The following is a 27,098-nucleotide window of genomic DNA, read 5'->3' on the forward strand; positions in this document are numbered from 1 at the left end:
AAAAGGAAAACTAAGGCTAATGTGAGCCTGTTACTAAATCCAGGGGGGGAACCTGATAACAGAGGATGCAGAGAAGGGAGTTACTTAACACCGCCTTTGCATCAGTCTGCACCTACAAGACCAGACCTCAGGAATCTCTGACCCAGGAGACCAGGGTAAAGGAATGTTGGAAGGAAGACTTTCCCTTGGTCAAGGAGGATTGAGTTAGAGAGCTCCTAGGAAAACTTGACATACACAAGTCCATGGGCCCTGACGGGATGCACCCACGAGTGCCAACTGTGAGAGCTGACACCATAGTGAGGCCACTCAAGATCATCTTTGAAGGGTGTTGATGATCAGGAGTGGTGCCTGGGGACTGGAAGAAAGCAAATGTCACCCTGGTCTTCAGAAAGGGCAAGAAGGAGGACCCAGAGAACTACCAGTCAGTCAATCTCACTTCAGTCCCTGGAAAGGTGATGGAGCGCCTCGTTCTGGAGGCCATTTCTATCCACATGGAAGACCAGAAGGTTATCAGGAGCAGTCAGCATGGATTCAGTAAAGGTAAATCATGCTTGACCAAGCTGATACCTTTCTACGATGAAACAACTACCTGGGTGGCTGAGGGGAGATCAGTGGACAGTGTCTACATGGACTTCAGCAAGGCTTGTCAACACTGTCTCTCAAAACATCCTCATAGGCAAACTCAGAAAGTGTGGACTGGATGAGTAGACGGTGAGGTGGATTGAGATCTGGCTGAACAGCAGATCCCAGAGGATCGTGATCAGCGGTACAGAGTCTAGTTGGAGGCCAGTCACTAGTGGTGTCACCTAAGCTTTAATACTGGTCCCAGTATTGTTTAAATTATTCATCAATGACTTGGCTGAAGGGGTAGATGCCTCCTCAGCAAGTTCACTGATGACACAGAGCTGGGAGGAGTGGCCAATACCCCAGAGGGCTGTGCAGGCCTTCAGAAGGACCATGACAGGTTGGAGAGATGGGCAGAGAGAAACTGTCTAAAATTCAACAAAGGCAAATCCAGGGTCCTGCACCTGGAGAAGAATAGCTCCAGGCACCAGTACAGGCTGGGGGCCAACCTGCTGGAAAGTAGCTCTGTGGAGAAGGACCTGGGGGTTCTGGTGGAAAACAAGCTGTCCATGAGCCAGCAGTGTGCCATGGTGGCCAAGAAGGCCAATGGGATCCTGGGGTGTGTTAGGAAAAGATTGCCAGCAGAGCGAGGGAGGTGATCCTGCTCCTCTACTCAGCCCTGATGATGCTGCATCTGAAGTGCTGTGTCCAGTTCTGAGCTCCTCCGTACATGAGAGACATGGAGCTCCTGGAGTGAGTGCAGCAGAGGCTACAAAGATGATTAAAGGAACTGGAGCACCTCTCTTATGAGGAAAGGCTGAGGGAGTTGGACCTGTTCATCCTCGAGAAGAAATGACTGAGAGGGGACATCATCGATGTCTATCAGTATCTGAAGAGAGAGTGTCAAGAGGATGAAGTCAGACTCTGCTTGGTGGTGCTCAGCAATAGGTCAAGAGACAATGGGCAGAAACTGATGCACAGAAAGTTCCACCTGAATATGAGGAAGAACTTTACTGTGCAGGTCACTGCACACTGGAACAGATTGCCCAGAGAGGGCGTGAAGTCTCCTTCACTGGAAATATTCAAGAACCATCTGGATGCAATCCTATGCAATGTACTCTAGGACAATACTGCTTGAATGGGGAGGTCTAACCAGATGACCCCACCGGTGGTCCCTTCCAACCTTACCAATTCTGTGATAACCCTCTTTATTGCTGGAACTCCCAGGTCAGTTTCTCAGTGTATTGGGTCTGGCTGAGCTGGAGTTCATTTCCCCACAGCAGCCCTCATAGTGCTGTGCTTTGCATTGGTAGCTAGAAGGGTGTTGATAACACACCAGTGTTTTGGTTACTGCTGAGCACAGCATCAACACTGTAACATTCCTTCCTCAATTGAGGGTAAGATCCTGGGAGGGGACCCAAGTAGGCCAGTGACCCAAACTGACCAAAGGGATATTCCAGACCACATGACATCAGATCAGATATAAAAGCTGAGGCAAGGAGCAGGAAGGCAGGGCATTCATTGTCTCCAGTGGCTACCTGCTGAAGAACTGTTACGCATGCTGAAGCCCTGCTTCTCGGGAGTGACTGACCATTGCTGCTCATGGGAAGTAGAGAATAAACCCTGCTATCTTTCTCTTCACTTTGCCTTTGCATGCACAAGCTTTGCTTTACTTTTTGCTTTAAATAAACTGCCTTATCCCAACCCACGAGTTGTTTTCCACCTTACTCTGTCCCCTGTCAGGTTGGGAAGGGGAGTGATAGAGCAGCTGGGTGGGCACCTGGCGTCCAGCCAAGGTCAACCCACCACAATCGGACAGTTTCTCCACAGTTGAGATGAGTGAGGAAGAAATACTGTCTTCATATTCCCAGAGATGGTGAACTGCTTTGTCCATTTTTAGTGGTGTATTGTCTTTCCAGATTATCATTGCCAATGGGTTGGCATGCACAGTTGGTGCACCCTGTACACATTTCCGCCACATGGGTTGTAGTCACAGGATTATGCATTGACCAGATCATAATAAACCATTTCTCACATGGCTAATTCCCTCAGGTATTGGATACCTTTCTCCACTGCAGTCTTTTTGCCTGGGTGACATGGAATATCTTCCTTCTAGGGATACCTTTCCATCACACTTGACAGGAGTTGCCTCCAGAGACTGAGGGCTTGTGTTGTTTTTCCCATTAGCTTTGTCAATGCCTGCTTCCTTAGCAAGAGATCCCAGCTGCTTGGCTTCCTTACCCTCTATTTCCTAACTGCTAGCCCTGTTATCCCAGCACTGGAGCAGGCAGGCGGTAACATGCTCACCTGGATGACAGCTGAAATTTTTCATCTCCTGTAGCTCACTCAAGGATAGGGATTGAGTGATGGTTGCCATTTGTTCTGTCTCTTCCTCCTGTTCCTGTGAATGGCCCTTGTGACAGCCCTGCTGCTTTGCCCTCTTTGCCCCTCCCTCCTTGTCCTCCTTTACTAAGCTCTTTTATGAGCTGACCTTTGTGTACATTTCTTCTGTATAGGAGCAACTGATACCAGCACACATTGGTTCTCTGGTTCAGCCAAAAGGCCTGTCACAGGGGTTGGAGTACCTGCAGGGCCTATTGCCTTATTGTCAGACCTAGAGACCTTCTCCCCCTGAGAGCACTAAGTGCTGTTAAGCAAGGCTCAGTAGGCCTGGGCCAGGCTCCAGCATGTTGCAGTGATTTATATCTCTCTGGAATTTCCAGGGTGACAGCACACCTTTTCCAAATATTTTACTAATTTTTTTAGATTTTTTTGGGGCCAGGGACAGCTGCCATTTTAGTGGGGGTCTGCTATAGGCTGCCCAACCAAGAAGACCAAGCCGATGAGGCCCTTTACAGACAGATAGGAGCAGCCTCACATTCACAAGCTCTGGTCCTCATGGAGAGAGGACGACTTCAAACACCCCAATATCTGCTGGGGGGGGACACCACAGAAGGGCATAAGCAATACAGGAATTTACTGGAATGCATTGATGACAACTTCCTTCTCCAAGTGATAGAGGAGCCAATGAGGAGAGGTGCTATGCTGGACCTTGTTCTCACCAACAAGGAGGGGCTGGTGGGGAATGTGAAATTCAAGAGCAGCCTGGGCTGCAGCGACCATGGAATGGTGGAGTTCAAGATCCTTAGGGCAGTGAGGAGGGTGCACAGCAAGCTCACTACCCCAGCCTTCAGGAGAGCAGACTTTGGCCTCTTCAGGGATCTGCTTGGTAGTGTCATAGGATAAAGCCCTGGAAGGAAGAGGGGCCTAAGAGAGCTGTTTGATGTTCAAGGATTGTCTCTTCCAAGCTCAGGAGCAATGCATCCCTACAGAGAGGAAGTCTGGCAAAAATGCCAGGAGGCCTGCATGGATGAACAAGGAGCTCCTGGACAAACTTAAACACCAAAGAGAAGGCTACAGAGGATGGAAGCAGAGACAGGTAGCCTGGGAGGAATATAGAGAGATTGTCCAAGCAGTCAAGGATCAGGTTAGGAAAGCAAAAGTATTGGCAAAAGTAAATCTGGCCAAGGACATCAAGGGTAACAAAAAAAGGCTTCTATAGGTGCATTGGTGATAAAAGAAGGACTTGGCTGGATGGTCACATTCAAAGAGTTGCTGTCAAGGGCTCAGTGTCCAAGTGGAGACCAGTGATGGGTGGTGTTCCTCAGGGATCGATATCGGGATCAGTGCTGTTTAACATCTTTGTTGGTGACATGGACAGTGGGATCAAGGGCACTCTGAGCAAGTTTGCTGTCGACACCAAGATGTGGGGTGCAGTTGACATGCTGGAGGGAAGGGATGCCATCCAGAGGGACTTCAATAGACTTGAGAGGTGGGCTCGTGCAAACCTCATGAAGTTCAACAAAGCCAAGTGCAAGGTCCTGCAACTGGGTCGGGGCAATTCCAAGCACAAGTACAGGCTGGGCAGAGAATGAATTGAGAGCAGTCCTTGGGAGAAGGACTTGAGGGTATTGTTGGAACAAGTCCAGAGGAGGCCACAAAGATGATCAGAGGGCTGGAGCATCTTTCCTATAAAGACAGGCTGAGATAGTTGGGGCTGTTCATCCTGGAAAAGAGAAAGTTTCAGGAAAACCTTATAGCACTTTCCAGCACCTAAAGGGGGCCTACAGGAAGGCTGTAGAGGGACTTTTTACAAGGGCATGTAGTGATACGACAAGGGGGAATGGCTTTAAGCTGAAAGAGGGTAGGTTTAGATTGGATTGTAGGAACAAATTCTTCACTGTGAAAGAGGGTAGGTTTAGATTGTATTGTAGGAAGAAATTCTTCACTGTGAAGTTGGTGAGGCGCTGGCATAGGTTGCCCAGAGAAGTTGTTGATGCCCCATTCCTGGAAGTGTTCAAGGCCAGGTTGGATAGGGCTCTGAGCAACCTGGTCTAGTGAAAGCTGTCCCTGCCCACGGCAGAGGGGTTTGGAACTTTAAGGTCCCTTCGAACTCAAACCATTCTATGATTCTATATACTAGGCATGACATTTTATGGTATGGAATATCATTTTGGCCAGTTCAGATCAGCTGTCCTGGCCATGCTCCCTGCCAGATTTTTGTGCACCTGCTCACTGACAGAGCATGAGACACTAAGTCCTTACCTTGGGGTAAGCACTACTTAGCAACAACCAAAACATCAGTGTGTTATCAACAATTTTCTCATACTGAATCAAAAGCAGCACTGTACCAGCTACTAAGAAAAAGTGAACTCTATCCCAGCCAAAACCAGGGCACTGTGGAGGGCACAGCACCCGGGGCAGATAATTTTGGGCTGGTGGTTTGAGGGTGAAGGAGCAGCTGATGCTGGTGGTGAGTGAGCAGTTTCCTTCATGGGGAATGCTATTCTGGTCTGTCTGTACTGGTTGGTTTGAAGCATGTTGGGTGGCAGTGTTTGAGGGATGTATATTTTGGTTTGCTAATGATGTGTTGGGATGAGGAAGGCCTAGGCCAATGGGGTCTATGTAGTGAGGCAGGTCCCCATGACTACTGGTGTGTGAGCACAGGCAGGAGCATCCTGGGCCAGTTGTGGTGGTTGTAGGAGAAGAGTGAGAAGTCCTGTGCATCTCCTAACGTTTTTTTTGGCTTTTTGGTGTTTCTTGGGTGGGCTTGGTAGCATTGGGGTGCTGTTCCTTGTCCAAATCTCCACAGGCCTTGGTGGGCCCTTTCCTTGCCTCAGTCAGGTGCATCTTGTCCATGCCACCCTGCTTGTCCCCAAGCAGTGCCATGGCATTGCTCAATGATTGTTTGTGATGGGGTGATGGTTTGGAGGTGGCTTTCATATCTTGTCAGTGGGAGAGGGTTTGGAAGGGAGAGGGTGGGTGGTGGGAGAGGAGGAGCATGCAGGGCACATGCAGCATGTTGTTTGGATGAGTGTGTACTCAAGGGTCTAGCATCAGTAGGAGATGCCTTTGGACTTGGAGGACTGTGGTGGGTCCCTGAGAGTGTCCTGCTGTCTGGAGCCTTCAACCAAGGCAGGAAGCATCAGTAGGATGGGCTGCAAAGAGGGAGGCTCATCCCTGCCTGCCTACGGAGACCCTGTCTTTGTCAGGTACATGTATGATGACCTCTTTCTCCCCTTCTGCTCTGTACAACACAGCAATTTTCTCCAGTGCATGGGCTGTGTCGCAGCCTGGCCCCGGCCTCACCATGGTCATGCCTATTTCCTTGTTGGCACAGGCTCCTGACTGGAAAAGGTACAAGTGGTGCTGAGCAATCCCAGCCCTGGCTGCTGTTGCCTCCACTCAATCTGTGGTTGCTGATGTTGGCTGGAGATGAGTGTTTGACACAGGTGTGTTTGGTGGGGGGCAGGAGCAGGTTGACTCTTCATCTGACATATGAATGTGTCCACACTTTTGAAGCAGATGCAAGCTTTGAGGTGAATTTGGTCCCAGGGGCAAGCACTGTTGTTGTGGGTGCGGATGAAGTCCTGGATGAGCTGGAACTATTTGTTGATGCTGAGAACAGCAGGTTGTGAGGGCCTTGGCCTTCAAAGAGCATGCCATTGGCTGGCACACATTGCTCCAGGTGGTGGATGTAATGCTGGAGGTTGTTGAGGAGGTCCTGCCATGCCTGGGCATCCCAGTGTTGGGGAGTGCTGGGGCTGCTGAGGATGGCAAAGAGGTGCTGCAGGATGTGGAGGGCAATGGCGACAGCTTGCTGCACGTGGTTGATGTGGAGGAGGATGTCGAAGGCAAATGGTGTATGCTGGTGGTGGCAGGGCTGTGGTGGGCTGGGAGCCATGGCCTGGAGGAGCTGGAAGCTGTCCTTGGGGAAGGTGCCATTGCAGGGACACAGGTGGTGACAAGCGAGAGCAGTGGCAAAAGCCAGCAGGAGGAGCAGGAGCACTGGGGCATTATGCTGCAGGAAGGGCTGTGGGTCCTACACGGGTGGTGCTGGGCAGGAGCCTGGTCAGGTTTGATGGTGGGTGAAGGTGGAGAGTGTGCTTGGGGTGCTGCTGGGTAGCCAGCTTTATATGGTTTGGTGGCTTTCCTTTAATAATCATCATCTAGACAGCATTTTCATTTTCAGTTTTGCTTTCTTTCTCCTGAGGGCTGCTGTGGGGGTATGGGGGGAAGTCTGGCTCCTCTGTGTTGTGTTAAGAGTATGGATTTGACTTTTGCCTGACAGAGCCCCTCCACGGACTTTCACTGAGACAGTTTCGCAAAGTTGAATATAGATAATTTATTGAGGTGACAGATATAATAGATTCAGAATTACTGTTGATAAATTGCTGTGTTAACACTAAATATCCTAAGGCTAGCCAATGATTAATTAAGCTAAATTAACAATTCACAGTTCACTAAGCTTAACTTCACATTTAATTAAGCTTACTTTCACCTGGGTGTCATCTGTAAATGCAATTTCTTACCTAAAGAGGCATCCCTGCTAATGGAGAAAGGAGAATGGAGTCAGACCCGTCAATCTGCCCAGCAATCAGTGAAGTGTCTCCTCTTAACGAGGTGTTTCTTCTTTCCACTAAGTGTTTGCAAAGGACCAGATTTATAATCTTGAGGTGGTGAGACTAAGTCATGTTTTATAAGCTTCTAACAAGGCTTGTTATGTATGGATAAGGGGGTGTGAGGCTAATGTCTGGTAGAGAGACATGGGTGCTCTATGAGGCTTCTGTGGTTGTTTTTCTAGCTTCATTGAGACAACAGTGAGCTGTGAGGCCTCCACCCCAGACATCATTCAGTTGTTACACATGCCCTTGCACAAGCCAGGTGCAAGATAAGCAAGTGGCTCAGCTCATGTTCTTGTTCAACTAGTCTCATCAATTCTCCATATTTTTAAAACAGCAAACCTGGCAGTTTTCCACATTGTGTTCTTATAGTTCAGCGAGTGATGAAAGCATGGCAGCAGAGGCATTTGGGGTAGCTGTACTGGGGATGTTTTTCGGGGTTTCCTTTTTGTCTCTTTTGTGAGTGGTCTAGCTTGGTTTTATTTTCAAGTTTGTCAGTCAACTAACATCTATTTTTCTTATTTTATGCTCTGTTATTATTTGTATATATGAGTTAATGCATGTTTTCTTTTATTTGTTATTGACAAACATTTTTAGTTTGTTGGTTTTTTGATTTTTTTTTTCTCCCACCTTTCCCTATAGCATCTACAGCCTTGCTGGTGGAAGGGTTTTTCCTCTCTCTGCAAATATCTTTAAGAATGTTTTTGGGATCATCTGTCATTTCCCCCTCCCCCCAGTTTTTCCTCAGTGTGTTGATATTTATAAATACATACATAAGTGTTGTGAAGGCTTTTTCATCGACTATTCATGCAATGGTTGTGGTTTTAGATATTGGGGTACTTTTATTGTGTTTTGAATTTGTTGTAGAAATTGGGCAACATTAGGTGTATGGGATGCAGGAACTTCTGGGAATATTTTGACATACTGGTCTGTTCACATCTAGAAAGTGAAAGTGGACAGAGTCCCAAGTGCAAGTTGTCACTGCTTCCTGGGAAGCTTCCAGTAGTGAGAGGTACTGGTGGTTGCTGATACAGTGAGTTGGGGGAGGGGTGTGTGCATATCTTTTTGAATTTAATTCAATTTCTGTGAGGGAAAAATTACACGTAGGTACTCCAGATACCAGGCTATAGCTAAGGATTTAGAAAAATTTATTTCTGAAAGCCAAAACCAGTAACAGTATGGTGCTAAGCACCGGGCATGAAAAAACGCCCACTCTTGTTCTCTTGGGGCCTTTTTTATAGCACACTTGGCCCCCCCTGTGGGACTTTCAAGTATGTCTGTGAGAGCTTATCTTGTAACAGGGAGTCAACCTCCATGGCAGGCAGGAGGAAGAGAAAACATAAAACTATTCATGGGAAAATGTTTTTTCCCAGGCATCAAAGCTTCCTTGAGCAAGAATTAACTCTTTTCTCCTTGAGTATTTCTTCTGAAGATTTTTCTACACTTACAATTTCTTAATGTCTATGTTGATGCTGTAAATTCTCACTGTGTTGTGTTTTGGGGGTTTTGTTTGTTTTGGTTGGATTTGTTTGTTTGTTTTAATTTTGGTGTGTATTACATTGGTATATGCTATCCTTTCTATTAGACTGTTTCAGGCTGACTGTGTAGTAGAGATCTTATAAATGCCTTAGCTGGTGTGCATGGTATCTAGCAAGCTGTTTGGTATAACTTACATCTATTACATCAGATCACTTATAATTTTTCAGTCCTTTTCTGTCTTGCGTTTTGAGTCTCTTCCTGATATTTCAGTTTTGACTTTAGGCACCTTCTCTTGCATCCCTTCTGTAGGTCAGGAAATACCTGTGTTGTTTGAAGAGCAGAGTATCTCTTCTGATGTTTTCCTATGGGTGGGCATGAAGTGTAAAGATAACTGGTTTGCACTACTATTTTCTAATGATTTTTGGTTTGAATGTGTGTATGCAGAGGTGTGGGGAATAGGCATATTCAGTGCTGATGTGGTTTTCCTGTTGTGGTTAAACCCAGTCAGACACCAAGCCCCACGCAGCTGCTCCCCCACCAGTGGGATTGGGGAGAGAATCAGAAGAGTAAAAGTGAGAAAACTTGTGGGTTGGGATAAAGACAGTTTAATAGGGAAAGCAAAAACCGCATGCACAAGCAAAGCAAAACAAGGAATTCATTCACTGCTTCCCACAGACAGGCAGGTGTTCAGGCCTTGGCTCTGTGCAAGCCCTGCTCAGCAGTAACAAAAACATTTCTATATTATCAACCCCGTGTTCAGCACAATTCCAAAACGCAGCCCCATACCAGCCACTGGGAAGAAAATTATCTCTACCCCAGCCAAAACCAGCACATCCCCTACCTGAGGGGCAGTGGGAATAATTGCAATCCTTAGACCCTGTTCTCATGTAGATTTGGTTATATTTTGTCTGGTTTATATGGGGGAAAAATGCTAGTGTCAGTTCTAGTTCATGTCCATTGAATCCTGTTCAGACCTCTTCTCCAAATCTGCTTTTTGTGTTGTGACGTTCCTCAGGAGATGGGAGTGCTGCTTTTGTGTAACCTGCAAAGACTTTTATTAGGAATTTGGTTGTGTTTTGTTAATTGATTCATGTTGGAGTTGCTGAGGTGGAATTACCTGGGAAGGAAAGGATGATGAAATATGTCACCATTTCAAGTTACAGAAAGTACATGCCATACTAAGTCTTTGCCAGAGGGTTTCATGTTCAGGGATGGAGGATTGGGTTTAGGAGACAGGGGAGGGATGCACAGAAATGCAGCAAGGTGGAAGGTGCTGAGGAATTTACAGAGAGGGGTACAAAGGAGGAGGATGCTTTTCCAGTGTTGAATATTGTGTGGAAATGGATATCTTAGTGGTTAAAGCATTAACTCTTGATGGATTGGAGGTGGTGAGGAGAAAACCATGAGAATTAGGAGGAAAATCACTTAGTAGAGTACCAGCCCCACATGTAGAGTTCACCCAAAGAGGGAAAGGCAAACTTTTCTCTTTTTGTCCCAAACTGAAGACAAAATGTTTCTTTGGTTTTGCTGGCATGTCCTGTCATCTTGAAGTGTGAGCTTTTTAGGGTGAGGACTGTCTTACCTTCCTGCAGAAGAATGATCTAAGGCAGTGGTCTCCACCTTTTTTGATTGCACCACCTCATCAATAAAAAATTTGTGAGCACTCCCAATATATTTTTATTAATATATATGTATACTATTGCACTAATATGTATGTTATAAACCATACATGAAAATAATAATAAAAAAAGGATGAGAACAAATTTTTATTTTCATGCTCGATTTTTAATGTTTTTAAACCTTATTTATTAATGGTACCAAACCCAATTTCTTCATGCACCCCAATGGATTTTCTTGCACACCCCACTTTGGAAACTACTGATCTGAGTTCTCTTGTAACATAGTTTAATTAAATTTTCCAGTCATCAGGTGGTAACTTTTTTTCACCAGTTTTTTTAGTATTTCTGCTGATTTCCTAGCTGATGTTTTTTACTTTTAGAAAACAGGGCATGGTAAAACCTTTAAACTACATCCAGTTTGTGATTATGGTCCTGGTCTGACCCTAGGTCTTTGGCCCCTGATGGTCTGTTGCTCTTTCAGGCACAGTCTCTCTGGAATATGGCAGCTCAGAGCTAAAGGTTGGGAGGGGTAAGCATTTAGTTGTTGCCTTTAATTTATCATTAAGAGATTAAGTATTTGTATATGATATTAAAAATGTCTGTAAAATAGGTTTATTTTGAAGTTGAGGATTCAGGTAAATCTTCAGCTATGCTGTAAGTGATGTCAGCTTCTGTCCAAACTTCTTTAGTTCTTCCTTTTAAAATTTTCTTATGCGTATAATACAGGGTTCATAAGAGTTGTCCAGCTCTGTTTTGGTTTCAGCGTTTCAGCTATTGATAAATGATGTTGCCTTTTTCTAAGGATTACTATGGAATTACATTCCCTGCTCCTGCAACCTTAACAGGCAGAGATGGAAGCCTTGCTAACAACCCCTACTCAGGTGAGTGCTATTTAAACACGAGGGTAGTGAGTGAGATGGGATGGTCATCCTGCTGTTGCTGAAAGAGTAGTCGTTTTTCCCTTCTGTAGGCAATTAAACCCATCAGTACAAACTAGCCAAACAAAAGCGAGCATCTCTCTCTCAACCCTGACATTGATTAGTTTTTTTTATTGATTTTTTTTTTCCTTTATGGTTTTGGTCAGTAATTCATATGTGACTTGGATGTTCTTGGGAGTAAGTTGGATACCCTTTGATAGTACATACAAAGTTGTTACAAATTTAAATGGTAGTGTCATCTAGTGTCCTTCCCAAGCACATACAGGTGCTTGAAAAATATTCCATAGCTTGATCATTCTTCTTGAAATTTGACTGGCTTGCTTTCCTTTGTTACTGCTATTTTAGTACTTCGGTGTTCTCAGGAGGAGCTGCACCTAGCAGGCTCCCCCTCACCCTCCTCAAATGTAATGGACTTCATTCCCAAAAGCACGTGGTCCAAGAAACCCTTGTTCAATTCTGCTCTTACTCTTTGGTTATCGTTGTGCAAAGATTACATTAATGCCATCCAGGATTTTCAGCCAGTGGTTTTCTTTCACTGCAATCTGATTACAGCTTAAAACTGTATCTATAGGTGTTACAATTCCTATAACGATATTAAGTGTTGTCACATTTTTGAGTTACGAACATAAAGGAATACTAGTTGGGAATGAGATAGATATGAGTGATATATGCCACCTCCCTAAAAACATGTGAGCATGCTGCTCTGTAGGCTGCCAGAAAATGCAAGTGTTCAGGAGTTTTTCTGCTGCATAATCATTTCTCTCAGGAGGTTGCTTTTGGGGTAATAACCAAATTTCCCTTCCTACTTCTTTAAAAAGGTGGCCCACAATGCAAGTCTTGCTTTCTTGGCCTTCAGCTATTGTCTCTAGAACTTTGGTGGTGTGAGGAACCAGACATATTAACTAGTCATGCTTGACAAGTAAATAGACATTGACAAAAATATGCCTATCACTTCCTGTAAATCCTAACTTGCTTTCAGCCCATGAGGCTTTGCAGTCAGTTTAACCTCCAGAAGAGTCACACTTTAACCCAACAACTATTTGTTTTTTGGCTATTTACCATACTTTTGCTTTTAGCATGTTTTATTGCAATGATCCGATATAATGAATCTGCTCAGTGTGAGATAGGTAAGTATTGGTATCTCCATTTTATCAATGTAATAGCCATGGCATGGAGTTCTGTGCCATGAACAGGCCATGTCCCTGTGGCCATCAGGAACAGAGACTGGGAGAAGGCTTCCCATGAACAACTGCAGGCTTTCAAGTGTAGGACGTGTCCTCTTCTGTAGTTATCTACTTGTATTCAGAGGTTTTGAATCCTTTGAATTCTCCACTTTTGGAGTAGCTTTCATAGTTTTTCTGATCAGTTCATTCTTTCGCAGGTGACATAAAATTTGGCCGTGGGGATTCTGCCTCCCCTGCTCCTGCTACCACGCTCGCCCAGCCGCAGCAGAACCAGCCACAGACTCACCATACAGCTCAGCAGCCATTCCTCAACCCGACCCTGCCCCCAGGGTACAGCTACACTGGGTTACCTTATTATGCTGGTGTGCCCGGTGTACCCAGTGCATTCCAATATGGGCCAACCATGTTCGTAAGTGTGACAGCCTAAACTGTAACCCTCCCTGCGTGCCTCTCTGGTTTTGATCTGTCCAGCCCAAACCTTCTACATCTTAGAATCACAGGATGGTTTGGGTTGGAAGGGACCTTAAATATCATCTAGTTCCAACACCCCTGTCATGAACAGGGGCACCTTTTACTAGACCAGGTTGCTCAAAGCCCCATCCAGCCTGGCCTTGGACACTTCCGGGGATGGGGCAGCCACAGCTGCTCTGGGCAACCTGTGCCAGGGCCTCACCACCCTAATTGTAAAAACATCTTTCTTATGACCAATCTAAATCTACCCTCTTTCAGTTTAAAGTCATTTCCCCTTGTCCTGTCTCTACAGACCCTGGTAGAAAATGTTTCTGTGTCTTTCTTATAAGCTCCCTTTAAGTATTGAAAAGCCACAATAAGGTATTCCTGGAGCCTTTTCTTCTCCAGGCTGAACCCCAACTTTCTCAGCCTTTCTTTATAGGAGAGGTGTTCCATCTCTTTCATAATTTTCATGGCCCTCCTCTGAACTCACTCTAACAGGTCTGTGTCTTTCTTGTGCTGGGGGCCCCAGAACTGGATATAGTACTCCAGGTGGGGTCACATGACAGCAGAGTAGAGTCATATTTCCCAGTCTGCAAGGGATCTCCAAAAACATGCAAGCGTTAGAAAATACCTGCAGTCTCTTCCCCAAGAAAACAGGAAATTTACAAGTCCGGAACTCATGCATTCCTGTGCAGGTCACTATAAATAGCAGACAGCTGCAGCTCATAGACTTGGTGTTCCTGAAAGCCTGTAGAACCCTCTGGATAGTCAAAGGGAGATGCAAAGCTGAATTAAAGAGCCGAGAATGCCTAGGAAATCCTTTTGAGGATGGAGGAGACTCCATTAAGTCAGAGAGCATGGAGTCTCGGGAGAGAAAATGTTATTTGGGAAGAGGTGATGCTCCAAGCAGAAAGGTAAATGAGTCTATTTTAGGGCCCTGTAGGAGTGTGTCTTATGTAACAACCTCAGGCAGCAGTTGGTGTTATATTTGATTCTGTGGGTGAGAATTTGCTGTTTACAGTCAGCGTATGAAAGAGGTTTAATAAGGCGAAGTGCTGGGTCCTGCACTTGGGTCACAACAACCCCTGGCAGCGCTACAGGCTGAGGGCAGAGTGGCTGGAGAGCTTCCTGGTGGTAAAGGACCTGGGGGTGCTGGTCAACAGCTGGCTGCACATGAGCCAGCATGTGCCCAGGTGGCCAAGAAGGCCAATGGCATCCTGGCCTGTATCAGGAACAGTGTGTCCAGCGGGACCAGGGGAATGATTGTCCCCCTGTACTCAACACTGGTGAGGCCACGCCTCGAGTGCTGTGTCCAGTTCTGGGCCCCTCACTGCAAGAAAGACATTGAGGTGCTGGAGCACATCCAAAGAAGAGCAACTAAGCTGGTGAAGGGTCTGGAAAGTAAGTCCTATGAGGAGCAGCTGAGGGAGCTGGGGTTGTTTAGCCTGGAGAAAAGGAGGCTCAAGGGGGCTTTATTGCTCTCTATAACTACCTGAAAGGAGGTTGTAGCCAGGTGGGGATTGGCCTCTTCTCCCAGGCAACTAGTGACAGGACAAGAGGACATAGCCTCAAGCTGCACCAGGGGAGGTTCAAGTTGGACATCAAGAAGAATTTCTTCACAGAAAGGGTTGTTAAGCATTGGAATTGGCTGCCCAGGGAGATGGTGGATTCACCATCCCCATGTGTTCAGCTGGATGTGGCACTTAGTGCTATGGTTTAAATGGCATGGTGGTGTGTGGTTGAAGGTTGGACTTGATGATCTTGGAGGTCTTTTCCAACCTTAATGATTCTATGATTCTAAAGAAATACGCAGCCTGTTCTGAGAGAGGGTTGTGCTTCAATCAGAGGGGCAGCTCTGGCAGAAAACTTGGGGCTTGCATAAAGCAATTTACTTCTGAAAGTGTGAGTGCCATGTCCTTTGTCAGCCCAGTGCTCTGAATTCCAGATTGAATTTTCCATGTGAAGAGAAGGTGACTTCTCCACTAGATGGCAGAGGGAGCTTGTGTTTTGTGTGCTGTTCCCTGATTAACAGTCTTCTGTTTCCTTCCTTTGTCCAGGTACCCCCAGCATCTGCTAAACAGCATGGAGTCAACCTTAACACCACCTCGACTCCTTTTCAGCAAGCAAGTGGCTATGGGCAGCACAGCTATGGAGCAGGTATGCTTACCACTGTGCTTTTCACATGCATTTCTGCAGAGCTACATGCTTGCTGTAACACCTTGTCTTGTACACACTGGCAGGCTATGATGACTTAACACAGGGAACAGCAGCTGGAGATTACAGCAAAGGAGGCTACAGTGTGTCATCTCAAGCACAAAACAAATCTGCTGGCACTGGACCTGGGAAAGGTAACATGAGGTTGCTCTTGACTGGGATTTAGTAGGGCCAACTCCCAGTGCTTTATAGTCAACACAGCAGCCAACTCTAAACAGGGTCATGATCCAAGCTGTTTCTCCATCTCCCATATACAAAATGCTTTATAATGGCCCAAGTGTTCCTTCTAAACCTCATGGCTGAACTTTGCACAAGGATTTCTGTGGCTGATGTACAGCTTTGTCCACAATTATACATTGGAGAAATGATGAGCTGTTACCTCTGACAAAGTTTTTTTGATGAAGAATATAGTGATCCTGCAGCAGTGCTGTGTTTTTGAAGCCTAAGCAGTTGAATGCTGTTGCTGAAATAGTCCTCTGCAAAACGAAGACTAGATTGAGTTTCTTGGTAGGCACTTGAGGTAGCCATGTGTTAGGGTTGAACAGGGCACTTCACACATCTCTGGGCTGTTTAGCTTCTGTCTGTACGCCCTGTAATGATGCCTAAAAGCCAGAAAATAACTCTAAAACTCTTTTGAGTATTAGAAAGGAAAAAGCACTTATTTATTTACAACATGCTGGGTGCATAGGAATCATTTCCAAAGTATGCCCTTGAATTATAGAGGTTCTACAGTTTTTATACTAAAAATATCTAGACATTACATCATCTGTTACACCCACTTCCCAAACCATCCCTCCCACAGTACCACCTTCGCCTCCCGAATTTGAGTCGGTGGTCCTAAAATGTCCACTCCTTCATCTTCATCTTTGTCTTCCTCGCCATCTCTGTCCTCCTTGGAACGGCTTCAAGGCCTCTGGGTAGCTTTGACTACTTATATCAAGTGGTGTGACTCTGTTATGTCTCTTTCTTAGTACTTTTCTACAGATAAGTAGCTCTTCACCTTGGTAAAATCTTTTGTCTGTTGAAATTCTTGACAAGGAACGTTAAACAGCATTTTCAGAAATCTTGTACAAAGGTACTTAGTGAGCTAAAAGTACTAATGAGCTATACTAAAATCTTATATAATATAGATTTTAAGGCATCAGTAACTCATTGCCTTGTTTCATGCCTGGAAATGTTTCCTTTGTGACTGTAAAGGCTGAAGAATTTACACAGCTCATATGAAAGCTTTATTCTGCACATGCTGGTTAGACCTGAGAAGTGTGTATTTAAATGCTTAACACTAACTAGTTCATCCTTGGACTTAAGCAAATACCAAGCATTTGCTGTGCATTTGAAACACCATCTTCACCAAGAGGTGATCACGCTCTCCTCTGTGGAGGAGCAAACCAAAAAGGAAGGGAACAACCGTAGAGCAGTGCATACCCTCTGAGCCCAGTCCTTTGATTTACTGGCCAAAGGAACAGCTGATTTTATTCTGATCCAAGTGAAATTATTAGAGCCAGTCTTTATAAGACTGAATAAGTGGCTGGTTTGAGAATCACCTTGCTGGTGAGTGTTTCTAAGCCTGTTATGGCACCAGACTGTCCAGGTGGAAGCCAGCCTGAATCAGTGATATTAATTTTCTCAGGGCAGAGGAGCATCACAGACCTCACCCTTCTGCAAGATGTAAAAGGACAAGGGCTCAAATGTGTAGCAGATGCTGAGTCTCATTGCTTAGTGCACTACTGGAAAGCTCTTGAATGCTACAGTAGAGCCAAATGCACCCCTAATCTTAGGGGAAAGCTGTCTTTTTGTTAGCTTAAATGAGTGGTGCAACCAGCTGCTGCCTGGTGAAGTGCATTTGAATCCAAGTGGTAACCACTGGGTTGTGAATGTGGGTGATTTATCCCAGTGGACTGGTTTCCTGCTTTGCAGTGGGAGTGAGGAACCGAGCCATTTCTTCTGTTCCCATATGGAGTACTGTGGGTCTGACAGCATGGAGAACCCCACCGGGTGGGCCAGCAGCAGGGTGTGGGGTGCAATGGTTGCAGACAAAGGTGCATCCACTTAGGCTGCCAGAGGTGCTGGGAGAAAAGCATGGGGCTCATGCTAGGTGGTGGTTGACTTTCCCATTCTTAAAGGATATTTTTTCTTTTCCAGGTGTTTCTGTGACCTCAAGTAACACAGGTGTGCCTGATATCAATGGTTCAGTCTATAACAAGACTCAGGTGAGTAATGGTAGACCCTCCTCCCCTGTGGTCTGCGGCCAGGCTGATGGCTCCCCTTGTGGAGGAGGCTAGGGCCATTCCCAGACCAGTTGGTCTCAGGGTCAACAGGCTGTGTCTTCTTATGGTGTCTCTGCTGTTGGAGAGGAGTCTCGCCCTTTGTCCCACTGCTTCTGCCATGTCAGCTCCTGACGGCAGCTGCTGGCATAGGTGCAGCACTATGCTGCCCAAGCTGCCCCACACGTGCTGTGTCCTGGGTGCAAATAAAGTGTGATGGCACTAACATTTTTGGTAAAAGTATCCCCCAAAGCAAGTGAGTTGAGAGGCTGGGTTGAACTTTGGTCAGGGGGAGGAAAAGTAGTTCTTGTGTTTTTGTTGAGCTGCCCTGGGTAGGTCAAGTAATTCCAGCCTGAGCCCCCATAATGTGTGAAGAACTAATTTCAGGCAGCTGTTGCCATCCCATGTCCCACTGAATAAAAAGAGGTCAGGGAAAAATGGGCATAGTAGCTGTGGAAATAAAAAGTTGAAAGCATTAGTGCAGAAGAACAGATGAGAAAAGGAGCTGAAACTCATCTGATGAAGTGCTTTCAGGTGTAACTTGGCTTGCTCATGGGGTTGGTGAAAGTTTCAGGTGATATGTCTGGGGCACTCTTGTTCTTGTTTGGTCACCATTGGGCTGCTCACACCAGTCTCTGATGCTGTCCTCCTCACCTCCCGTGCAGACATTTGACAAGCAGGGATTCCATGCTGGCACATCGCCTCCTTTTAGCCTACCCTCTGGTCTCGGATCAACAGGGCCCCTGAACCCTGGTGCTGCCCCAGGTTATGCTCCAGCCCCGTTTCTCCATATCCTCCCTGCACATCAGCAACCTCATTCCCAGATGCTGCATCACCACCTTCAGCAAGATGGGCAGGTGAGTCAGCCACTTCCACATCTACAGTGTACCTGAGGGCAGATTCCTATCAGGGTCTTGGGGGTTTTTGCTTTGCTCATTGGGAAAGGGCCTTGACAGCAATTGTAGACTAATAGACTTGATGCTGTTGACCAGCTTGGGGAGGGAATCTCATTAAGTTCAGCAAGGGAAAATGGCAAGTCCTGCCCCTGGGGAGAAACAACCCCATGCACCACTATATGTTAGGGGCCAAAGCAGTTTGGCGGAATAGGCCCTGGGCATCCTAGTGGACACCACGTTAACCATGAGCCAACAATGTGTCCTTGCTGCAAAGGTGGCAAATGGGATCCTGGGCTGCATTAGGAGGAGTGCTGCTAGCAGGTTAAGGGAGGTGATCCTTCCCCTCTGCTCATCATTGGTGAGTCTCGTGTCCAGTTCTGGGCTTCCCAGTAAGTAAGTAAGTAATGGCCAGTCTTCGCGAACGAAGAACCGGGGAAGGTCTTTGCACCTTCCAGCCTGCGCATTGGATTTTTTAGGTGAGACACAGTGTGCGCGGAACTGAGCCCACCCTTTAATCCTGAGGTTCATCTGCCGGGGCCAAGCAAGCTTGGACGGTGGCAGCGAGGTCCTCAGGATGTAGATGGATTGCCTTACAGGGCTAACGAGCTCCATCTGCCCGGGGAGGGGCCCTGACCGGGAATCAAGACAAACATGGATGTATGGCAGAGTCCAACAAAGGGACACAAGGATGATGAAAGGACTGGATCATCTCTCTTATCAGTAAAGGCTGAGAGAGCTAGGACTGTCAGCCTGGAGAGGAGAAGGCTCAAGGGGGATCTCATCAATGTATATATATACCTGAAGGGATGGAGCTAGGCTCTTGTCAGTGGTTCCCAGCGACAGGACCAGAGGCAATGGGCACAGGCTGAAACACAGGAGGTTCCCTCTGAACATCAGGAAATAGTTTTTTACTGGGATGGTGACAAAGCACTGGCACAGATTGCCCAGGGAGGTTGTGGAGTCTCCATCCTTGGAGCTGTCTGGTCCTGAGCAACTAGCTCTAGGTGACCGTGCTTGAGCAGAAGGATTGGACAAGATACCTCAAGAGATCCCTGCCAACCTCAGCCACACTGTGTGATTCTGTGAAGAGACCATCCTAATGTGGGGTGTGGAGAGATGGGCTGTGAGGTCTGAAGCTGAGGCAGGCATTGATGTCCCCTGGCTGTGGCAGGAGAGCAAGATGTGAGCACTTGTACTGTAATTCTGGGGGGAAAATCAAGCATCCCCTTGCAGGTTGCATGTTGGCTCCAATTTCTGATTTGGTTTTACCAGCCCATGTATTTCCTTTCCTCACTGTAAATGTTTCCAGGAGAAACAGTGTTCTGCCTTAGAATCCAGAAATAAGAAATTACTTCTCTTTCTGAATATGTGGCATCCTTGACTGGTGCACTGCCTCTGTTCATCTTGGGAGAGCTCCTTTGTTGTCCCATCCTGCTCCTCTCCTTGTCCTTGAACCTGTCTTGGGTAGGAGGTGATGGGACGGTGAGTCCCCACACTTCTGCTTGGTTTCTCTGTGACTGTCCTGGATTGCAGGATTCAACGATGTTGCAAAGCAGAAACAAATCCCTTGCTGCGTTGGTTGGGAGCTCTTCAGCTGATGTATGGACAGGCTTGCTTTCCTGGGAGTGCTGGTGCTCATCTCTCCTTTCTTTCCAATTTCTAGGGTGGATCTGGCCAACGCAATCAACCCAGCACCATGCAGCAAAAATCTCAGGCTACCAAAACCACCTATGGCACTTCTCCATACTGGACAAACTAAATCTGAAACCAGGGAAGGGGGAGAGAATCAAAGGAGAGGAAAGGAAAAAAAAAAAAAAAAGAGAGAGAGAAAGAAAAAAGCCAAACCCCATTCCTAGAATTAATAGAAGTAACTGCTTAGCCAAATGTCTGTGCGGGGAGAAGTGCAGCCAACCAGCCATCCTCTGTGTGACTTGCCTGCTTCCTCTTTGAGTTACTGTTGTATGTAATATATTTATGTATGTATTTGTAAATGTAATATAGCCTAAATGTGGTTTTCTGCGTCTTGCAGCCTGTTTTATTTTCTTTGTAGGAAAATTTATTATTAATTTCCCATCTGCACCAGGGCATCCTTCTATTTTTTTAAGCTTTATAACTGTCGAAAGACAAACTGTGCCATTTTTTTGGAGCTGGAGCCCATTTATTTAATGCAGTTCTAAATTCAGGCAAATAAGGAGACCTGCCTTCCCCCCCCCTCCAAAAAAAAAAAAAAGGAATCAAGATGTGTCCTGTTGGTTTGATTTCTGTCCTCAACCCCCAATATAGCTGTTACTTTAAAGAGATAAAAAAGGGTTGGGGGGAAGGAAAAAGAAAATTTTTGTGAGTTTTCCCCTTTCTTTCATCTCCTCCCTCCCTCCTGCTGTGGAAGATGAACTTTCATGGGCAGTTTTTCCGCTGTGGCCCTGAGCTGCAGCTTCACCTTTTTATTTTCTATTAATAAAAACCTTTTTTTTTGTTTTGTGTTTTTTTGGTTGATTGGGAGTTTTTGTTGGGGGCAGGTTGTATGTTTTGGTGTTGGGGTTTTTTTTCTTTCTCTAGCAAGAGACTTTGGATGGCTCAGTGGGTCCTGCAACTTCGTTTCCATCATTATAGGTCAAAACTATGTAACAGTTTCTTAAATAAAAGTATAAGCTCTGTCTTCTACCTCTTTTTGCCTTGAGCCACCCTGCCAGGAAAGACACAGCTACTTGATGGAAACTTCACTTGTCCTTCCCCATTTTTTTTCTAAAACAAGACCCTGGAGGCAACTCCTGGTCCTTCTTGTTCTGCACCAGTGTGGTGAATGTTTTAATTTTATTTCTTTTTAGCCCTTCCTCCACCTAATAAATATCTGAGCATATCACTGGTGTTTGTCTGCATTTTCAAAGGCCTCAAGCAGTTTTGCTTTTACAGCCTGTCCTTTTATACCTCTTCCTCCTGGGAGGGTAAGAGCAGGAGATGGGTCTGCAGGGGATGCTGAATACCATGACAAAGGTGAGCACACCTTGGTACTGAGAGCTCATAGGCAGTTGCAGTGGGGATGGGATCCTGGGCAGCACTCCTGCCACAAGCATCATGTCTCTGCATTTGCTGTCCTCTGGCATTGTGCTCTGTCTTTGGCCCTGTGGAGCAGCCTGGAACGGTAAGGAGGGAGCACAGCAGCACTGCCCTCCTTCTTTTGCCCATGAAGTCTATGGCCTCCACCAGGAGGAAGGTCAGTGGTGAGGGCACCTGAGGGATAGCTCCTGCCCCAGGCTCATCCTCCTGAGCATCCAGGCCTTGTGCAGCAAAGGAGGTGGGTAAATATGAAACCATGTGTGTCCATTCAAGAGGTAATGGGCTTTTTTTGCACTTCCCAAATCTGTTTCCTACAAGGGAAAAAAAAAATAAAAAATTGTTTCTACCATGAGGACCACTTTTCTTAGTCACACTTTCATCAGCTCTCAGATTCTGTGGGATCTAGTTGGCTGGGAAGAAGTCACCCAGACTTCCTCCTACCTCTCGAGCAGCACAACAGGAACTGCACTGGCATTTGATAATGGTCAAACTTCAGCAGCTGCTGAAAGCCCTTGGCAGCTGCTGTCTCACTGCCACTGGTTTTGGGACCTGAAATGTTTCTGCAGGCTGAGGACTTACTGTCTCCCCTCCCTCCTCTGGCAAGCCTAAACAGGATGTTTTCCCCTTTCCTTATCCTGTCAGCTCCAGCAGGGCTCTTCTGCAGAAATTTCCTCTCAAAGTCTCTGTTCCACAGTCTGATGGTAGAGCCAAGGTTGTTCTGCTGCACTTGGACATTAAGGAAATGAAGAAAAAACCCCACTCTGCACCCCCCAAAAAACCCCAACCACTGCACAAGTGGCAGCCAGGTTTGCCCAGTGCAGGGCAGCTTGGAGCATTTGTCCTGGCTTTGGTACAAAACCTTTTGCTAGATTAGGAAGCTACTGGCAGCTCAGGGCAGGCTGGTGCTATAGAAGCCAGGCAGGAGCTACAAGCAGGCCCGATTCCAGTCAGAAGGCCCAGACAGCACCATCTTTCTCAGTCTCATTCCCCAATATGGAGACTCCTCTAGGCAGGGAGCTCTGCAATGCCATCACCATTCCTCCAGTATGGCTGTGAAGCATAAACATTCAGGCCCCAACCACATTTGACTCAGCAGTTGCTGTGCTGCCAACAATGTCAATTGTAGCAAATGCAATGCCTGTACATGTGTCCTGCCAATTTTAGCACTGCAAAAACAAAAACTTCTGCACTCTTGAGCCATCAGGGAACAGCATGGGTCAGGCAGAACAAGCACTCCAAAGGGGTAGTTGGCAGTGATTACCTCAGTAACTCTGTGACTCTTCTACATGAGGTCAAAGCACCCTGCCCCAAAAAACAAGCTCCCCCCCACCTTGTCTGACCATTTCAGGAGTGTCATGCTCCTGCCTTCCCAAGGAACTGGCCACCAGCAGCACCCTAGCCCCATGGCAGCACCTTTACCCCAAGTCCTTGCATCTCTGCTGCAGTCATATGACACCATGAACTGTCTTCTCCCTGCTCTTTCCTTTGCTGACTTAAGGTGAATAAATAAATATAAAAGCAAAGCCCATGGCCTTTTGCCAAAGTGCTTTTCCAAATCAGTTTCTTCTTTACTCTTAGGTGTAGGGAGCTGTCAAACAGCAGCTTTATTTTTCCAAATAGCCTTGTAGATATTTATGTATATGTATAGGCATTGATACTGGAGCACCACTGAATTTGTGAACAGCTGTTATTCAAAGCTTTAACCTGTGCAAATAAACCAACTCAATTAACAGGGAAGTAACAGTACTGGGATATTTTCATTTCACATTTTTATTAGTAGACAGATGTGCAGAAAAGACAAAATATAACTACTGAAGGAGAAGACAACACAAAAATGCATCAGTTAATTGTTTCTGGTAAATTATACTGAAGAAAAAAGGAAACCATCTAGGATTTCAGTTTAGAAAACTACTAAGAAATCTAGTGTACCCTGCTGGTTTCAGAATGGTTGAAAACTGCATTTGAAAGGGCAGGTAGTTGCAAATGTAAACACTAATACTGGCTGAGCTGAGAAAAAGGTTAAGAAAAAAAACAGAATACAAAGATCAGGTAAACATTTTTTCACAATTTCTTAAATAGTTTTAAAAACCCCAAACAAAACCCCAAACACAATACCCTCATATTTCAGTTGGTATCCCAAAAAAGAAAACCAGCAAGTCAACAAGAAGTGACACTGCACAGGGCAGTGGAGAAGAGAAATTAGTCTGATTACAGTCAGAGCTTTTAAAGTAGGTTGCTTTTTGTCTTTAAGAAAGGGTAATAGAAGAGTCATGATAATGCATCTTACAACACCAAGCTTCAAAATACAACTCAATGGAGAGTATATAGTGAAGATGGTAAAAAATACAAGGGAAATCCTGAAAGATGCAGTATCATTTCAAACCAAGTCATCAGCACAGCCAGTGTTGCTGTACTCTGCTCCTTCATGCCCCTAACAACCCCTCAAAGCTGGAGACCTGTGTTCCTGTCCCAGTGTGGCCCTGAGACCAGTCCGGCATCCATGAGTGAAAGAGGCTCATTTTCTAACACTGGCACTGCCCTCACAGGGCTGGTATGAAGCTGGGGTGTGGGGGTGTTCCCCACACTGTAACTAGATGCAGAGGAGCCCTGCTGCTGGCTCCAAAAAGCACCAGGGACTGAGTTAGTCCCTGATGGAAAGATGGCCTGAAGGAGCCCATGTGGGATGCTTTAGGAGGGGTCCAGCTGCCTGTTCAGGTAACAAGCAAGCAGGAGGGCAGACCATCACATAGAGCACTGAGGACAAGGTTTCACCACTTGGGCTGCCTTCACTCTGCCAGGGGCAGAGGGACGCACACTAACACACCCTGGGGAAGGGACTGTCCCTGCTGCAGCAAATCCCAGCCAAGAAACATTTTGAAAACAAATCTGCCTTGCTCACTTCAAACAGAGCTCCACAGGCCTTCCTCCCCTCCCCAATGGCTGCCTTCCCCTTCTCTCCAGGCAGCACATCTTGCTCACTCTCATCTCATTCCTCACCCTGGGACACAGCCACCAAGCTGATCACAAAACAAAGTTTACTCTCGAGCTTACAGTTCTTATCAGGGTGACTGCCTCTGTACCTGTCAAAACAAAGGGGCTCACCCAAGCAGGGCCAGCACCTCCGATCTCCTCCTGGAGCTGCCAGGGCTAAGCACAGGAGGGCATGGCTGGCTGCCAATCCAAGGATCATGTGAAAGTGAATTCAGGGCACTGCACCACAGCTGAACAAGAGTACACTGCAATGGGGTGAAGGTGCTGAGGGATTGTGGAAGAGGATTCCGCACACAGGATCAGGGCATCAGCTGAAGCATGCTGCTGAAGAGCCTGTCAAACCCTGCTGCTGGCTTTCTCTTCCAGCCTGAAAGCACTGTGTAACCTTCTCCTGTAGGGCTGCACACATCCACTCGTGCCCCAGCCAGCCAGGCAGGGGAGAGCCCAGCACCCATCCACCCCTCTGCCCCATGTCCCAGCAGCCACTGCAGGCACAGGAACAGACTGGCTGCCCCAGGCAGGTGGCAAAGGGAACTTTGTCTTCTGTCAACCCTACAGAGCTACAGCAGAGCTGCATTTACCAACAGGTGACCAACATAAGCAATCGAAAAAAGGCTCAGGCCAGCACTGGACTTGGGCTGGAAGAAGCAAAGGTTACTAGCGAGCACTGGGGAAAGAGACTCTCACATGGCCAAAAAGTTCAGGATGAATGCTGACCCACTGGGAAGTGGGATACACTTCTGTTTTCCTCCCTCATTAGAGGGGCAGCTGGCAGCAGATCCCAGCAGAATGGCGAAATTGAACTTTTTCAACCCCAACTTAGTCTGAAAAAAAACCAAATAATGCAACCCAGGGCTCAGTTGTACAGATGTGAAGTGTTAAGTGTTTATATTTTAAGGTTCATATCACAAGCCTTTTTCAGAGACAAAGCTGATTGCGTCCTCTGCGAATCCAGGAGTCAGCTATTTCCTACCTTGAACAGGCTAAACAGATTCCTGTACCTTTCAGTAACATCCCATCAAGCTCAACACACAGTAGCTTTACACTCTCCACCCCACACCTCATTAAGGAAAAGCCACCATCACAAGGCTAAATGAATGTACACATGCTATTATTGTAAATGGAGTAGCTAAACCCTAGCAATTTACTCAGTGTGGATATTTTTCTTCCCAGTAAATGCAGCACTGGAACACCTGAAAATCCATCTTCCAATGGTTTTGTTCCAGCTTTAAATGCATCAAACATCTCAATGCAAGACTGAATTTAATTCAAGAATCTAAACACAAGCAAACCTGTTTCATTGTATTTCATAGAGAAGTGGAAAAGGAAGTTTCTTTTTTAAAAAGAAATCATAATACAGTGATGAAAGGGTTAAGAATGCAAGAATTCAGACATTCTGTGGAGGGTCTCTAAGAGGTCCATAAAAAAGGAGCAAACAGATCCATACAACAGGAGACAGCAGGAGACAAAGCTTTCTTGATCCCTCCCCTCCCACCACCACTTTTTTGCTGGACTGCTGCTAGGTTACCACTGCTCCCTTCTGGCCTGGACAGGGCAGTACAGGGGCATAGAGGGAGCAGGTCATGACTCCTCATTGCCAGAATCATCATCATCGTAACAGTCGGCATCCTCCTCCTCCTCATCTTCGTCATCAATGTCATCATCGTACAAGTCGTCGTAAAGCAAATCTGAACTGTTGTCATTGGAAGGCACTTTAGTTTTGATGCAGTACTCGGCCAGTGTAGTGGGGACCTTCACGCCATCCTTCTCAGCTTCAGCTTTGGTAGCCAAAACCTGTTTCCTGTGGGGAGGAGGACACAGCAACATGAGCAGGGCCATGTGCTGGCAGCAGCGTGGCTCAACTCCCCACCTCCCAGCCAGCCCCTGTCCAGCCCTCCTGGCAGCTCAAAGTCAGGAGAGCTGATGTTTGGCTGAAGCACCACTAGAAACAAAGTTCCTGCAGCCCCAGGCTTGGAAGCACTCCAAGGGTGTTAGCAGCACACATATTCTCAGCAACATATGAAATCAATTATTCTGCAGGACTCCACATTAGAAACCTGGCAGAGCTCAGAGCAAATCCCATTACATTTGTTAGAGAAGGGATGGTCAGGGATTTCCTAAGATGACTTATTGCGGTAGGTTCAGAGATGCCATCCACAGCCATCCTCCACCACTAATGACTTTACCTCAACATACTCAAAACTGCAATTCCCACAAGCATTTGTCATCACTGGAGGGTAAGAGCAGTCTGAGCATGTGGCTGCACCCTGAGATGCAGCTGTAACCCCAGCACCGCCTGGAGATAGCAGGAAACAAGTGTTTCTCATCACCCCAAGATGGGCTCTGGCTGCTGCCTCTCAGCAGCACTTGGGCTGGGAGGGGAGCAGATGGCAACCTGTACCTTCCCTTCCACCCACCTGCTCAGTCTGCCATAGTCTGCTTATGTAATACATCCAGCTCCACTGAAGCCAATGGAGATG

At 46.5% G+C, this 27,098-nt stretch overlaps 2 protein-coding genes across 4 annotated transcripts in view; one reads left to right on the forward strand and one right to left on the reverse strand.

Annotated features, from left to right (window-relative positions):
- Positions 1-20,332, forward strand: part of LOC114067150 (ubiquitin-associated protein 2-like) — a 121,546-nt gene extending 101,214 nt beyond the window's left edge. For all 3 annotated transcript variants that reach the window (XM_027902414.1, XM_027902415.1, XM_027902416.1), the window contains 7 exons: positions 11,427-11,505; positions 12,944-13,155; positions 15,257-15,356; positions 15,440-15,547; positions 17,556-17,623; positions 18,343-18,534; positions 20,237-20,332. In XM_027902414.1, coding sequence (XP_027758215.1) covers positions 11,427-11,505; positions 12,944-13,155; positions 15,257-15,356; positions 15,440-15,547; positions 17,556-17,623; positions 18,343-18,534; positions 20,237-20,332 — 855 coding nt within the window. The remainder of the gene's footprint in view (positions 1-11,426; positions 11,506-12,943; positions 13,156-15,256; positions 15,357-15,439; positions 15,548-17,555; positions 17,624-18,342; positions 18,535-20,236) is intronic.
- Positions 12,832-27,098, reverse strand: part of LOC114067151 (ubiquitin-conjugating enzyme E2 R2) — a 110,370-nt gene continuing 96,103 nt past the window's right edge. Inside the window, exons 5-7 of the mRNA XM_027902417.1 lie at positions 26,170-26,419; positions 13,060-13,065; positions 12,832-12,844 (exon numbers count right to left, since the gene is read on the reverse strand). Coding sequence (XP_027758218.1) covers positions 26,200-26,419 — 220 coding nt within the window. The 3' untranslated portion in view covers positions 12,832-12,844; positions 13,060-13,065; positions 26,170-26,199. The remainder of the gene's footprint in view (positions 12,845-13,059; positions 13,066-26,169; positions 26,420-27,098) is intronic.

Source organism: Empidonax traillii, unplaced genomic scaffold (genome assembly GCF_003031625.1).
Source record: "Empidonax traillii isolate 1590-97213 ecotype Southwest subspecies unplaced genomic scaffold, ASM303162v1 scaffold870:size258474, whole genome shotgun sequence".
Classification (NCBI taxonomy): domain Eukaryota; kingdom Metazoa; phylum Chordata; class Aves; order Passeriformes; family Tyrannidae; genus Empidonax; species Empidonax traillii.